The sequence below is a fragment of the Musa acuminata genome, chromosome BXJ3-7 (genome assembly GCF_036884655.1).
Source record: "Musa acuminata AAA Group cultivar baxijiao chromosome BXJ3-7, Cavendish_Baxijiao_AAA, whole genome shotgun sequence".
Taxonomy (NCBI): domain Eukaryota; kingdom Viridiplantae; phylum Streptophyta; class Magnoliopsida; order Zingiberales; family Musaceae; genus Musa; species Musa acuminata.
Genome location: NC_088355.1, coordinates 3,939,911 through 3,956,023, shown reverse-complemented (window position 1 = coordinate 3,956,023; position 16,113 = coordinate 3,939,911). Strand labels below are relative to the sequence as shown.

Genomic DNA, 16,113 nt, shown 5'->3' with positions numbered 1-16,113 from the left:
ATAAAGAAGTAATATCACTCTTTTTCATTGGGGTTGTGTGGAACGAGATACATGTTTTGTTTGTTCCATCGCTAGAAATCAGGAAGTCGGTTCTAACTCCTGCCTCTAATGGATTCCCTTAGGATCAGAGTTGGTGTTAAACTAATGGGTAGATCATGCACTTATGCTGAATCTTACCTAGAGAGCTTATTAATCCTGCTTCGAGTCACTAAGCTTATCGCTAATCATACCAACCGCATGATCATGCCTGCTAGTGTTGATAATTTTGCCGAAATTGAGAGAGATGCTATTAGAAACCACCACAAGATCACTGATGGTTGGGTTACCATCAAGGATAAATCATTTGAGAAAAAAATAACTAATCTAAATTCTGATTTATATTTAAATATGAGAAATTCCACATACTGTCAGAAACATTATCAGAACAAAAACACAGAATACTTGGAAGGTCCTAATGCTTCCTTACCCTGTCAAACATTCAATTGCAAAGTCTCATCTCATCATCAGAATTCTGTAATATGCCTATGCACATGAAAATTGCTCATTCATCAGGAGGCAAAATATTCTTGTATTTTCATGCAGTTAACCAAATACAGAAATAAGCAAATGTGCAAGAAAGAAACGAGGGAACAATCTATCTCCCTGGGAAGGACAAACTTATCCAAAACATCCACTTACACAAAAACCGTTTTTAAGTAGGAAGAAAAATTACAGCCATAAGAAAATCGTCCTCATAATCAGTCAAGAGAAATGAATCCCTTCTTTGTTGAACAGAGACAGCAGACACAAGAAATCTACCTGTGTCAGCTTGGCTGCCCTCTTTTCCGCAAAATCCCCTTGCCTCAAGACCCCCAACACTTTGTCTTTAAAACTGGAGCCCTCGCTCACTTCCCCCACCATATCCGTGTCTTCTACCTCCATTTCTTCATCATCCTTCTCATCACTATTATTACCCATGCCAAGGTCCTCAACCATATTGGCCAAAACTGCTACATCTTCTGAAGACACCTTATCCTCCTCCATTTGTTCCTTCCGGGTAAGCTGCAAAGCCTGCAATGTCTTGTAATTCTTTTCCAGCAATGAAAGAACACTCTTCTGTCTAAATATCGATCCCAGGGTCTTGTTTTTCCGATTAAAACAAAGGCGCATGAGTCCATCCCACTCCTTGAAACTAACAGGCGGAAGTGGTCGCCTAGGTTCTATGCGCACAACAGAGGAGTCGACTTTTGGCGGGGGCCTAAAATTGTTCCGGCCAACTTTGAGGAGATGGGAGACACGCGCAAGGAGCTGAGTGTTCACAGAGAGTCGACAGTAGAGATTATCACCAGGATTTGCAACCAATCTCATAGCAAACTCACGTTGGAACATTATGACGGCACATCTGAAGGCTGGATGATGGGCTAGCAGCTTGAACGTTAGAGGGGATGAAATCTGATAAGGGATATTCGCCACACAAATATCAAAGTACGGAAGCTCACACTTTAGGACATCTCCTTGAATTACCTACATGATTCAAGATAGATTTAAGACAATTGTCTGCTGATATGAAACAATTACGTCTGCTGATTAATAGTATAAAAAAAATTAAGCAGCAAAGTGCAACATACTTTGTCCATACGTTGGATGTATCAACAACATGATACCTGACAATAGTTTAATCTTTCTTAAATCAATCTTTCTCTAAGATTGAATTCTTAGATAATTCAATCTCTCGCACTAGAGATGAACAATTTTTTTTTACCAGAACTCAAATCCATGTATGATCATTTACTTATAATGCATCCTTGATGAAGTGTGGAAAACAAATCTGGACTATACAACTCAAGCTTGGCGCTCCCATATGTATGCCTATTCTTCAACAAACAATCAAACTTATAATTGCCTTGTTTTTCTCAATTGCCTACAGAATCACTATGCAAGGAAGGAAACATCTTGCGCTGAACCACTCATGCTCCAATTCAGATGGGTGATAAGGATGTGTTAACCTCACAGGTTTTAGGCAGCCCAGATTATCAGTAAAACACAATTTTCATCCTTCATAAGAATCACATTCTTTCTTTTTAAGCAAAAAATAAGCAGTCAGATAATCACATTACAGACTCTCTCTTTTTTCAATTAGCAGGCCTAGAACTTGATGTCTAAAGAATTTTAGGATTTACAAGGTGCAATCTTTAGGCAATTCTAACCCAATAATGTAAAAATTGTGGTCTCAAATGCAAAGGACTACCTTAAGACCCCAAACGCATAAACAAAACTGGAACAAATTTGAGCACGCACGATCCAAAAACTCCCTTAAGGCGCTAAGGTATAAACATAAAAGGGTAGATAACACTGAAATCGATGTAAAGGAGATAAATACCTTGAGGCGGCTGGAGTGAGGGGTACCCTGGAACCGGCGGTTGAGCTCGAGGACCATGCGAGGGTCGAGCTCGACGGCGACGACGGACTTGGCAACCTCGAGGAGCTTCTTGGTGAGATTCCCGGTACCAGGGCCGATCTCAAGGACGACGTCGGTGGGTTTGATGCCGGACTTCTGGACGATGGTCTCGACCAGCTTGGGGTTCTTCAGGATATGCTGGCCCTTCGATTTCTCGAAGGGGACGCCGCCGCCCCACCTCTGCTGCTGCGGCGCCTGCTGATGCCGCTTCTTCTCGATCTTGCCGCCCGCCATGGCCGCGCCTCCTCCTCTCTTCCGGGTTCGTCAGCCGTAATCTGGTCTTCAGCAAGGGTTAGGGTTTTTAGTTCGGCCCTTAATGAGATGGGGCTTTTCCGCGTGCCAAACTCATGAATCCACGGGACCCAGTTAAACTGTTGGGTCCCATATCAACATCCATCGTGTCATCGTAAAGCCGCGTGCCAGACTCATGAATCCACCGGGCCCAGTTTGACTGTTGGGTCCCATATCAACAACATCCATTACATGACCGTTAAGTCCCTAACTATAGTTATCTTCAATTTTTGGGAACATATTTCCCTTATTGTAAATAGTTAAAAATCTCATCGCATAAATCATATTTTAATTATTCGGCATAAGGTCCACTTTTCAGGGCAACTATTTTATAGTGTGTCGATGACTATTGAGTTAATATAAAGATTAATATAGAAAATGATTTATGTAAAGTTACAACTCCTAAGCGCCACTAACTACTAATGTTTCAGTCAAATAGACCATCTTATCCACATCAAATAACTATTCCGTTAGTATCGAATGTATGACAAGGGTTCAAATGATATTTCGATCAAACAAGTGTGATGTGTCACAAGATATGATGAACTCAAATGTGTAAGTTAGGTCTAGGAAAAGTCTCTCGTAATCGATACGGCTTCATCAACACTCCCTAACAATCCTCATGTGGAGACAATTGTATATTTGGATTCAATTAAAAATTCTCTAGAGGAACTACTTGTCGATTTATTAAATTATATTTGGTTAGCACAACCATATTTGCTATCCAACATACGGGTTTCCTAATTTATATAATGTCATGTATGAAATTAATTCATCTTCACACATTTATAACGAATAATAAGTATTATAATGGAAGAAGTTATTAATATCCTGATCAGTCCGACATAATAAGAACTTGTATGCGTAAAATTATCCAAGGTGAAAACACTAAACTCTTGAGATTTTATCTATACTAAGATGGAGGTCAAAAAGGATTTACAAACTCGATCTCTTCAATACTAAAATTAATAATCCACATTAAATTAATAACCCAAACGTGGATGCGAGTGGTCAAAAAATGATATTATCTTTCATTGCGTTGAAGATAAGTTTTTATACCTGATTGTAAAAAGATAGAATATTCTATGAAATATTTTATGAGGAAATCAACTCTTACTGCTTCCAACAACCTCCTCTTGATCTTTTATCTATATGTGCGAAGAGATAATCTATAATCATTTATCTTGGACCATTGTCCATATGGCCAAACAAGTAGAGAGTGACATTTGTCTTCTCCTTCCATCCTAAACATCATGTGAAGGTCACGTGTCAGATAATGATTAACTGACGATATTCTTCATATCATTTGTCCCCCTATGTTTACTTTGAGAGCTATCGCAAGAGAAATACAAAGTGCAGTGTCAAATTCATCTAACACGTTAAGCTTACGTTTCTTCGATTGGTTCTTCGACGCCATGTATTAGGTAGACACCGATAGAGGTAGGCACCCGACCTTCGTCCCTCGGCAAGGGGTTACTCCTCGCCGATGGCCCTTCTTGGCAGCAGATCAATCGTTGTCGAGGTGAACCTGACCCTCCTTTGGATGTGAAGGTCGACAATGATGATGATCAATTTTTTAACCTCTGTGACTCAACAACTAGGAAAAAGGAGGGTCAAGTTTTCGATCCTCTATACCTTGGGTAAAGAAGGGGGTTGGGTTTTTCGACCTCTCTTGCTCATTGAGTGTCGTAAACAAGGGGTGCCAGTGCTATTGGTGATGATCCATTGCCAACCTACCCCTCCCATTGTCGAGAGATCCACCTTGAGCGTTGGGCTATGTTAAATAATGGCCTACCCACCTTGAGTAAAGGGGTCGGTGTTCGACCACCCTACTTCAGGCATTCTTTCCCTTGTATCTTTCATTGTGGTGAGTTTCTTCTTACGTGAGTCAAGTTTTCCTAACTTATGCGCTTTAGGCACATTTGTATTGTGCCTATGCCATCGTGGGTTCCTTATTATATGGGTTGGGTTTTCCAAACTTATGCGTCTTAGACACATTTTGTCTTATATCTCTCGATGTGATGAGTTTTTTATTACGTGGATTGGGTTTTCTTGACTAATGTGTCTTGAGCAAATTTTGTCTTATGTCTCCTATCGTGATAACTTTTTTCTTATGCGAGTTTTTTCAACTCATATGTCTAGAGCATATTTTGTCATGCGCCTTCCACCGTAGCGAGTTTCTTTTTATGCATATTAGGTTTTTTTGACTTACACACCTCAAATATATTTTATCTTAGGCCTCCTATCATGATAGGTTTTTTTTACGCTTTTCAATATACTCTTTACATATCGATCACTTTTATGCTCTCCAAGATTGTCTTCGTACATCAATCGTTTTTATATTTTATGGCTCATTCTTCCCCCACCCCCCCCCCATCGAGAGTCAGTTCTCGTGAAGTCTAATAGAAGATCATGATGGAGACATATGGAATGATAATAATATTCCTACTTATGTTCTCAATCAATAACAAATTTGAAGAGGTGATCTGATTATGTCATTTAAATGCATGATTGAGGGAAATCTCTTAATCTCCTCATTGAATGAAATCAATCTCTTTCATAGTATATTCCTTAATTCTATTGAGAAACATTAGGAAGCATCACATGTGCAACAAATAAGTAAAATAAAAATTATTTCCCAAACAAAATAGCATCGGATCATTAAGAGATGATCGAGAGCATAAAACTCAAAACGACAAAACCTCATTGAGGAATAAGACATTCTCATATAAGAGAACTCGTATATCTCCTAAAACGCAGATCTTGGTTTGCTTGGATGAAGAAGCTCTCGCAAACTCCTCTCTAGCAGAAGTTCACACGGTGGATGGTAGTGGCAATACACCTCCTCATGACGGACTCTCTCCCCTCATGATGATGCTTCACCATGCAATAAGGCGGCAGCATCACTTAACATTCGAAGTACCATAATACAATGATATTTGGGTACTAAAAGTTACAATGTGCTTCATCGGGTCGGCATTGCCATTGAACTTTTCAAAGGATAGCAAATAGAAGTAAGCTAGAATTGGTTTTGAATTTTCTAGGTGAATGATGACTGACCCGAGGTAAGGTCGACCAGTGCTTCTCCCTTCAATTGTTGAAACTCTTATCGTATCTCTTCCAAATATCAATCCATCTACTGTAGTTGTATCCACAGGAAATTCTCTATTATATTTACCAATTGAGCCTCAGATTTTGATAGGGATAGAGTGGTGATACAGTTCATTGAATTCCATGATTGGAGGACCAAAGTGCTCCCTCTATCGATACTTCGATAAGTCTCGAGCCCTCCTAGGATGTCGACACCATGTCGGGTCGGGAAACCTCAACAAATGTCGGTGCTGATTAAGTTAGGGACCGTAATTTGAGCTACTATTATCGCTTGTTGGGTTAATTAAAGTAAAAGTGGAGCAACGACCTATATCATACTTGTTAGCATATGCACTTGTTGAGTGAGATTCAAGAACATCTCGATAAGGATGAGCAGGTGGCTCGGAGTTGTCCTTAGGGGTGAGAGACTTAGGTGGCTGGGTCATTAAATAGATATCAGTATCACATTAGTGTCTGCGCCGAGGTGGATGCACCCATGTGTGGAATGGGTGGCTATCGCCCCTTGGGTGAAAGTACTATTAATCAGGGCAAAACTTCTTCACTTAAGTGTTCATTGAGAGGGTTGATAGGTGATCATTCTTGCAACATTAGGCTCTCTTAATACCAAAAATATTTTCGGAAGAAATCATTGATGTCCTAGTCAACCCAATGTAGTTTAGATTTGTATGTAGGGTTGTTTGAGATGCCTTCGAGAAGAAAATGTCAAGCTCTTGAGGTGTCACTTTCACGAAGACTTAGGTCATGAGAGTTTTTCTAATCTGATCTCTTCGATGCGCAAGTTAATAACCTAAGATAAGTGAGTGTGGATGCAAGTGATTAAAAAGTGATCCTCCTTTTCATTGTGTTGAAGAGGAGCTTTTATATTTGATTGTAAAGGGATAAAATATTTTATAACATATTTTACGGAGAGATCACCTTTAACTATTTCTAACAATCTTTCCATATGGATCTTTTATCCATATGGACGACGAGAAGAGGAGGATAATCTATAAGCATTTGTCTTAAACTCTTATCGAGTAGGTAAGTGAAAGATGATGTCTATTTTATTTTTTATCTTAAATATTATATAAAAATTATATATCGAATATTAATTGATTGATGATATTAAATTTAATCGTTTGCAAAGGTTAGAGAGTCAACCAGGTACATTGAACATCCATGCTAAATCACAAAAATACTATATCAGCTCATATACATTATTATATAACACATATGTCCTATATATATATATATATATATATATATATATATATATATATATATATATATATATATATATATATATATCCCTTATGTATTAATTTTTAATTACGATCGATATTATTTCATTCAGGTCTCCAATTTCCAACGTTAGTTAACCAACTAAGATTAATTATAATGACACATAAAAAATATTAATATAAAAAACAAGAATATATAATTTTACCTTTATTTTTATGGCGGCATATGATACCTGAATGGGCGTAACAGAGCTTAAGGACACCAATCAACGCTATCTCCGTTATCCACCTCACAACTAATCCAAACCGTATCAAAAGTTATCGTGACTTAACTCGGGTATTTAAAAACCTTACTTGGAAGGCTTCGTTTCCCGTACTTTTGGGAGCGTTTCCGAGTCCGCTCCAGCCCCTTGACACTTTTATCGGGCGCCTATAAATACGATGACGAGTTGTCTCCCGAGTCATCCCTTCTCCTTCCCTCTCTTCCTCCCCAAGTTTCTTCCCCATAGGGTTTCCCGGAGCCCCATGGTGGTCGACGGCGACGACGCGGGCTCCTGGTGTCGCCACGCGTTGAGTAATCATGCTCTCGTCGCCGACGTGCTCCTCAGCTTCCGTGACCCGCGGATCCTGCTGATCCCATGGCAGCACCGCCTCGATCCGGATCGGACCACCGCGGCGGCCGGGTCGCTTCCTTCCTCTGAGCCCTCGGATACGAAGACGGCGGACTCGGAGAAGGACGACGAGAGGCCGTCGTCCTCGTTGCCGCCGCCGCTACCTGCGGAGGAGTTTCCGGACTGGGGAAGGCGGATCAGGCGGTCGTGGACCGTCAAGGCCTCGCGGATCCGGGAGGCGACGTCGGGGAAGAGCAGGAGACGGCGGCGCCCGAGCCCGCTGTCAGCCCTGGATGGCTGCAGCAGCGCGTCGACGAGCTGGACGAGCCGCGATGGGGAGGAGGGGTCGAGTTCGCCGGAGAAGGCCGCGAAGACGCCCAGATCTTTCGACGACGCCGCCCCCGGCTGTGGTCTTCCGTCCAAGGTGAGCTCTGCCCCTCATCTCTCTCTCTCTCTCTCTCTCTCTCTCTCTCTCTCTCTCCGTATTTACTGATGACAATATTACCCTTCATCATGGCCGATCCCCTTATTCTCACTATTTTTTCGTTATTTTTCATGTATTCGTTTTCTTGTTTCCCCATAAAAATTGAAATGTTCGTCCGACTTAATTATGTGCAAGTGTAGTTTAAATCAAAGAAGTCGGTTCATACGCGAGATCGGTCTCCACTATATTGGCCAAATCCCCCCCTATTACTGTACCATTCACCGGGCATCATTGTCCATAAAAGGGTACTGATGCCTGCTCTCATCTTTATCCCTCCGCGTTGAAGCGTGCGAGAGAGGGAAACCACTCGCTGTAATTAATTTGGATCGAGGGGCGGCGGTGGGTGGTAATAGTAGATTGGGCTCTGGAAAAACGAGAAGTGGGTCGTTGGGTTGATCTGAGATGTTGGGAGTGGGTCACGTGACGCGTCCTTGGACGGAGTTCATTTAGTCTTGGGCATGTACTCTCTTTATGTATACGTCAGTCACTCCCATCACTTAGGCTGCTTCGGGAATATATTTTATATTTTTAATATATTCTTTAAAGATATAAATAAATGATTATATAATATTTGTTAAATATTTAATAAATAATAAAATTGTATTTTAAATATATATTTATGTAAGTATTATTTGGTAAAATTATATTTCAAAGTTTTAAATATTTTAATTATATATATATTCAAAAATGAATATATTTTTAGTAAAGAAATGAGATTAAATAAATGAATATATCTAATCTTATATAAACTCACATTAATTTACATGTAAAATGTGTGTTGAGGCCTCAATACACATTTCAAATGGTTCTCAAACTCACCATTAAATCCATGATTTTTATTGATAGGGGGAAGCGATGCAACGGCTGACACTGGTTTTAAGAATCCAGGGGGCCATCGATGACAAATGTTGTGAGTCTAATCCATTTATTCTTCATCTTTCGTCATGGTGGTAGTGGTGGAGTTGGGGTGCCATTGGGGTTCGGAGGGCAGGCGAAAGCCGAGCTTCACGCCGTGGAGAAATCTTTGCTGGAAGAGAAAGACGCAAGATTCTAACAGTGAGTCTACTCTTACATTGGGATGGTCTTTTACTGATCCAGTAGGCGCGGTGTGGACTGGTGGTTGTGGTATTCTAACGAGTAGGAGTGGGAGGATTTGAGAAGGGCTGCTGAGGAGCTGAAAGCGGTGAATCGGCAGCTGCTGGTGATTACATCATCCCTACCTTCCCCAACCTCCCTTCTCCTCCATCTTGTTTCCAACAATGATTTCACCGGATAGAGAAACATATGGTCACTCTCCCATGCTAAATCTCATATATGAAACAAACATATAAGAACTGGGGACTCTGTACGTGGTAGTCGATTTCAAGCTGGACCAAACCTTATCTCTCAGTTACATAACACAGATGAAAAGCATAGTTGTACAAACTGAAGAGATGCTTATATTTCATATGTTTTGTAAAAGTCTTACCAGCTAGAAACATTTCACAACATAGATTTCCTGTTCATACAACGCATGATATAATTGGCAGTATTATGTTCTTTATTTAAACGCACAAGGCATTACTAATGTTGCATATGTGTAGACGAGACCCATTATGATATGTGGGAAGAGAAGGATTTCTTTCTAGCCTTTATTTGGTTTAATTCTGTCTTTTGTGTTTCGAGAGAGTACCTCTGGATTTGATCTGCTTATAATTGACAGATTTTAGCAATTTCCTAATCCTTGTTAATTGCTTTCCCAGTCAAGCTTGGACGGGCCCAAGGCTCCAGTAGCAGATGCAAACGCTGCTATGGCACTCGAGCCACCTCTTCCTGTATCTCGTCAATCTGTGAACAAGAAGTTCTTATTACCAGATCTCAACGAGCTACCGGATTGTTTAGATTAACATGTCGTGATGTGGTAAAGGCTGATCAATTATTTCGTTGCTGCTGGCCAAGGCATGAACGATCAAACTGCACATCAATGTTTAGTAGAGACCAGAGACCAGTGTGCGGTGAACAGGTGAACCCCCCCCCCCCAGTCCAAATGTCTTTTAGGTAAAAACCTCGATAAACTTAGATATATTAACTTACTTTATGCGTGTAACAGTTTATTCTTTCCCCAGTTGAAATCTTTGTATGTGAACTCGTCAACCCTCTGACATTTAAATGTCGATTGTGCTTTGAGATGGGCTGATGTACAGATCTCAACGACTCAATTAAAAAAAGAGGCTTATAATTGGGATGTTACCGTTTACTGTTGTTATTATATGCGTGCAGTAACGTAAATTCACTTCAAATTGAAGTTTATGAACTGAATTGAAACTGTATCCAAAGTTGGATGATTAATAGTTCATTATGTATTCTAAAGGTCAAAGAATGACCAACGTTCACCCACCCTTAATCGTGACATGGATGGACGGTTCCAGATAGTTTGCGGCCACACCGAGGTAGAGAACCCTCCGCCGCCAATCATTTTGATGCACTAATTGGACGACTTCCCCATTCCCCGTCCCGCGTCGATTAATTACCCTCCTGCTCTCATCTCGCGACCTCCCCGACCTACTCCCATAGCATTCCCCACGGAATACACCTCGTCGCCGCTGGCCGCTCGTGAGAGAGCAAAGGAGAAGCGGATCTCCGCTTCTGCTCTTTCCGTCGCCGTCGGCTTTGTTTTCTTTTCTCTATTTTCCTTTTCGTGTCTAAAGTAAGAATCATTCTTCTCGAGGCGAATGTCGGAATCGTCTTTGTGGTATCGGTGCTTCTGTTTTGGGCATGATATGTTTGTTTTTTGTTACGATCTTGTTCCATAAGATCGATTTCTTGCTTGGCTGGAGATGAGGAGTTATCTTTTTATTCCAAGGCAGTGCATTAAGGGCCATTGACATGGAGTATCTGATGGAATGGACTGATTGTAGAGACGGATATGTATGAGGTAGTTCATGTGTAGGTTGAGAATCCAAGCTATTGATATCTTTACTTCGGGGGAATTGATTTGTCGTGAATCTTGGATTCCTATCCAAGGGCAATTTGGTAGGGCCATGTACCTTTATCTTGGATTTATATCCAAAGGCAACCTGCTAGGGTTATGTGCCTGCAGATTGAGTTAATCTGAATACTGAAGTGCGTGAGGTTAGCATATAGACAGCGGCGGAAGAATGGAGAAACATCTGGAATTTCTTTAACTGGTTTATTCTTCAGCTGATATATTTTTGTGAAGAAGTGGTAGTATGATGGCTGGGAAGTGATTAGAAGATATCACTCCTATCATGGCCTACTATGTGTGTGTATGTGTGTGTGTGTCTGTACACACAAACACCCACACTCTGGGAATTTTGTTGTCTGTGATATTTGAGCTGATTTTACAATTTAGTGTGTCCATAAGCAACATAAGAGTAACCGGAGGGCATTGTCAGAGCTCACACAAATAAAGTGTAATATGACATATTCGTTAGTGGATCTTTGTTTTTATTTCAGTAGATAAAATGAATAGAATAAAAAGCAAATAACTAGCTTGTGACCATGTGATCTTTTTCACCTTTGTGTTCTTATTGATTCAAGAAAGCTGATAATCTTACTTGTTATTGCAGAGAAAAACTAGAAGGTTTGACCTGCTGATACTTTCCTGTTAGCTGCACATTCCAATGACAATTGTACCATTTAGAGGTGCTTCAGTGCCTCGGATGGGAATACAACCTCAAGCAATACTTAGGAATGCATATCCAGGAGTTAAGGCTTGTCATTTTGCTAATATGGTGTTGATGCCTCAAATTGGGTAAGCATTGCTATTTTTCCCACCTACGTAATCTTTGACTAACCAAATTGTAATAAACTATCATGCAATCACTAAACTTGATCTTGTCGAGCTTCATGATTTGAATCTTGGATGGCGTGTAAAATATTGCTCCTCGGATCATGCGCCACCCCTAAATTATATATACGGGACCATGGACTCCCCAGCTCGGTCTCATCATCGGTTGAGGCACCGTTGTCCACGTTGCTATCATGTCTCTAGACCGAGCGGATTGTTAAATGCGATTGAGAAAGTGTCTCATTGCCCGACTTGATTCTTTCCAATAGTGCTGGTAATGCTATTGCCTTCCCCTTTGCGTTTGTCTTTGCTTTTGCACGCTCGGTAGATGACTATGATAGTTGGATGTCTCTAATTCCTATTGAATAGAGTGTTCTTCCTCTTAATCCTCTCAAATTTGATCTAATCCACAAATCACAGTCTTGTTGAGTTTAAGAGAGTGAAAATGTGAGACCGAGAGAGAGATGTGAGCGAGAAAGAGTTTGAGAGTGAAATGAGTTGAAAAAAGGGGGAGGAAAGGGTTTAAAAATTATTTTCTATGGTTCAAACAGTCAAATTGATTGTTTGAAACAGGGTAAGGTCCTTGATCGGTAACGATCGGATTTTGACCATTACTGACAAGTACAAATCTCGTATTGCTCGAAACGAGGCCATGTAATGTGTACTACTCGATATAGAACAGTCCATGTATCAGTCCCTTATCGGACCAGCATGTGTTGCCCATATTGGGCATTACAGCTTGGTACGGTGTACCCTGGCTTTATGCACATGAAAAGCATGTCTTTGTTATAAGCGGAAGTCTGCTCTATGTAGGTAGCTCTAAAATATAGGCATGATATCGAAGATTAACTTTATGTCTGAACAAACTAACCAATGTCAGGTCAATATCAGTTGCTTCTATAAAACTCTTCCGCATCTGATATTCTTTGCCATGAAAATGAAGAAGTGGAAAATGAAGAGAGGAAGAGAGAAGCATTAAGAATTAAGAAAAGAAGCAGTCATAGCTAAAACAATAAGGAAAAATCAACAGATGAATAGGATAATGATTGATGCAACAACTGGATTAGTTGTTTCTTTTAATGTTGTTCTCCTTTGTGTAGCAATTAAAGCAAACATGTAAAATCGTCCAAGCTACAATTACTTTAGGATGCAAACAGAAGATTATATCATCAATATTAGGATGCAATGGTTCATGGGCATTGTATAGAACCATTGTTTTACTTATATAGAAGTTTGATCATTCTAGTGTTCGTTTGAAAAGCCAACTGTTCAGTACGTGAGTGGTCTAAACTCTAAAAGTATAGGATGCAAACAGAAGATTGTGTCACATCAATATTAGGATACAATGGTTCATAGGCATTGTATAGTACCATTGTTTTACTTATATAGAATTTGATCATTCTTGTGTACATTAGAAAAGCTAACTGTCCAGTACATGAGTGGTCTAAACTCCTAAGTAACTCAAAAACATCCACAAACTAGTTTGCCTCTTAAGTAGTGGTTTTAAATTAACCCAGCAATAGGCATATAATAACTCTGTTGCAGCTGAGAAGTGAAAACATATAAAGTAGTACATGAACAGGTTTTATTGATAAGATAGAAGGTCAGGACTGTAGAAATCACATACCCTCTTTGTTTTGGATTGAGCTTCTCATCTTGCGAAGTCTTTTTTTCCCCAATTGATTTCAACTTCATATAGTGCAGAATGGTTTGATTTATCCTGTATTCATGATGGGGAAAAGATATTCAAGCCATGATCCTATCCTGTATTTTATTATAGAGAAAAGATATTGAAGCTAACTTTGAGACTACGAGTCAATTATGACCAAGTAGTTTTGCTAAAATTGGAGATGGGCTCACTGTGGCTGTGTTATTTGTTTTAGAGATCCTGGAGCAGAACAGAAGTTTAAGGAGATTAGTAATGCGTACGAGGTTATTCCCTTTGTCACGAATATACTTATTCAAAACTGGTAGATTTGACAACATTCCTGATTGAAAGTCACCATGTCGTAGGTTTTGTCAGATGATGAAAAGAGGTCTCTGTATGACAGGTATGGAGAAGCTGGCCTCAAAGGTGCTGGCATGGGCATGGGGGTGAGTATCAGCCGGATGCAGGTTCTTTTTTTCTGTGAAAGATAAATTTCAATAAACTTTCTGCTTCTTGCTAATGTTTTACTTTTCTCTGAACTGAAGGATTTCAGCAACCCATTTGATATCTTCGAGAGATTATTTAAAGGCATGGGTGGGATGGGCGTAACCAGAGCTGCTCGCAACAGGGCAATGCAGGGGGATGACGAGAGCTATAATCTTCTCCTAGATTTCAAAGAGGCAATTTTTGGTGTTGGGAAGGAGATAGAGATTACAAGGCTGGAAAATTGTGAAACCTGTGATGGTTCTGGCGGCAAACCGGGTACAAATCCAAGCCAGTGCAACATTTGCAGAGGTCAAGGGCAGGTTTTCTCTTCAGCAAGGACACCACTGGGTGTATTCGAGCAGGTCATGACTTGCTCAACTTGTGGCGGTGCAGGTGAAATCTCTTCCCCATTCAATACATGCAGAGGAGATGGTCGTGTGTGGAGGATAAAGTGGATAAGCCTGAAAGTTCCAGCTGGAATCGATTCTGGTAGCCGGTTCGGTCCGAGAGGAACGCCGGAAGGAGAGGCAGCCCTCCTGGAGACCTTTATGTGTTCATTGAAGTTCTCTCAGATCCTGTGCGGAAGAGGGATGGAACCAACATTCTCCATACACAATCTTAGGGACCACTTAAAGGTTCCAACGGTAGATGGCATGGTGGATCTAAAGGTTCCGGCAGGGACACAGGCAGGTACAACTCTGGTAATGGCTAAGAAAGGGGTTCCCTACCTCGGAAAGCGGAACGGCAGGGGAGATCAGTTGGTTCGTGTGCAGGTGGAGATCCCAAAGTCTGAGCAAGTCCTGTTAGAATATGTGGCCTTTTATTGAATAAGATATATAATAGAATTGGGTTCCGTTGCGATATTTTAGCCAGACTAAGTCCAACGATTCCTCGGAGATATTCTTGATGGGAGGATATCTTCTGAGATCTCATCTCATCGTAGACCCTCTGCTCTCGCGACAGGATCTCTAGGGGTTGTTAAAGGGTGGTTAGTGTGTTAGAGCGTCGCACCTCTCCGTTGAGGAATTCAGTTATTCTCCTCGACTCTCTCCCCAAAAGCCCTCTCCCCAAATCCATCAATCTGTGTGATCCTGTGAAAGGATAGGAAGAGAGGAGAAAGGGTCTACTCTTCGCACTCCCTGTAGATTCCGGAGCGCGATCGGAATAAAGACGGAAGACGGAGCCTGCAGCAATCTTGGATCACGGTGTGCTAAGCAGATCAAACAAGATCTCTGAACGGATGGCATCAAAAGGTACGCATCGTATAATTAGATCTATGTATTGAATTTCAATCCTGGCATATAGGTTAATTCCGCATAATTGATTTAGCATAATTACAGATTTTTATGCTTACAATTGGTATCAGAGCCCGGTTTTTGAAATCATGCATTAGATCTGTAAATTAATTTACGATGCATAATTACCTTTATCTTCCAAGAACTGCTAAGCAGTAATGGTCACCGTCGACCTCGCTGCAAATCTGCGGTTACGCCGAGTAGCGTACGCATTACAGAACTTGTCCCATATGCGGACATTACAGAACTCGTCCCATATGCGGACATTACAGAACTCGTCCCATATGTGGACATTACAGAACTCGTCATATGGATATTACAGAACTCGTCCCATATGCGGACATCATAGAACTCCGTCCGTCCGTGCGACGGCATCACAGAACTCCGTCCGTGCGACGGCATCACAGAACTCCGTCCGTGCGACGGCATCACAGAACTCCGTCCGTGCGACGACATCACAGAACTCCGTCCATGCGACGGCATCACAGAACTCCGTCCGTGCGACGGCATCACAGAACCCCGTCCGTGCGACGGCATCACAGAACAGAACTCCGTCCGTGCGACGGCATCATAGAACCCCGGTCGCACACGGCCAGAATCCGTCCATGCGACGGTCGGCCGCACGCAGCAGACAGCCCAGGTGGCGGCCATGCGTGAGTTGGCCGTGCACAGGCGGCGGCCGCGTGCTGGCAGCAGCCACCCGCGGGCAGGAACCGCCGCAGCGGCAATGGCCGCGCATG

At 41.4% G+C, this 16,113-nt stretch overlaps 3 protein-coding genes across 7 annotated transcripts; 2 read left to right on the top strand and 1 right to left on the bottom strand.

Annotated features, from left to right (window-relative positions):
- Positions 1-551: 551 nt before the first annotated feature.
- LOC135642267 (ribosomal RNA small subunit methyltransferase-like) lies at positions 552-2,745 on the bottom strand. The gene is made up of 2 exons (XM_065158264.1): positions 2,360-2,745; positions 552-1,503 (listed from the first exon to the last, which is right to left on the bottom strand). The coding sequence occupies exons 1-2, from the start codon at positions 2,669-2,671 to the stop codon at positions 742-744; spliced, it is 1,074 nt and encodes a 357-aa protein (XP_065014336.1). The 5' UTR covers positions 2,672-2,745; the 3' UTR covers positions 552-741.
- Positions 2,746-7,523: 4,778 nt separating this feature from the next.
- On the top strand, positions 7,524-10,372 carry LOC135642144 (uncharacterized). Of its 2 annotated transcripts, none has more exons than XM_065158036.1 (2): positions 7,524-8,094; positions 9,897-10,372. In XM_065158036.1, exons 1-2 carry the CDS (start codon positions 7,585-7,587, stop codon positions 10,038-10,040), a joined length of 654 nt encoding a protein of 217 aa, XP_065014108.1. In that variant the 5' UTR covers positions 7,524-7,584; the 3' UTR covers positions 10,041-10,372. The 2 variants fall into 2 exon arrangements, with proteins under 2 accessions (XP_065014108.1, XP_065014109.1); XM_065158037.1 differs by lacking the exon at positions 9,897-10,372 and adding an exon at positions 9,001-9,871.
- A 242-nt stretch (positions 10,373-10,614) lies between these two features.
- LOC135642143 (chaperone protein dnaJ A7A, chloroplastic-like) lies at positions 10,615-14,941 on the top strand. Of its 4 annotated transcripts, XM_065158033.1 has the most exons (6): positions 10,615-11,567; positions 11,724-11,908; positions 13,828-13,876; positions 13,958-14,038; positions 14,138-14,387; positions 14,472-14,941. In XM_065158033.1, exons 2-6 carry the CDS (start codon positions 11,778-11,780, stop codon positions 14,903-14,905), a joined length of 945 nt encoding a protein of 314 aa, XP_065014105.1. In that variant the 5' UTR covers positions 10,615-11,567; positions 11,724-11,777; the 3' UTR covers positions 14,906-14,941. The 4 variants fall into 4 exon arrangements, with proteins under 4 accessions (XP_065014105.1, XP_065014104.1, XP_065014107.1 ...); XM_065158032.1 differs by having other exon boundaries at positions 10,617-11,567; positions 13,828-13,914; positions 13,996-14,038; positions 14,138-14,941; XM_065158035.1 differs by having other exon boundaries at positions 10,619-11,567; positions 13,996-14,038; positions 14,138-14,941.
- Positions 14,942-16,113: the final 1,172 nt, after the last annotated feature.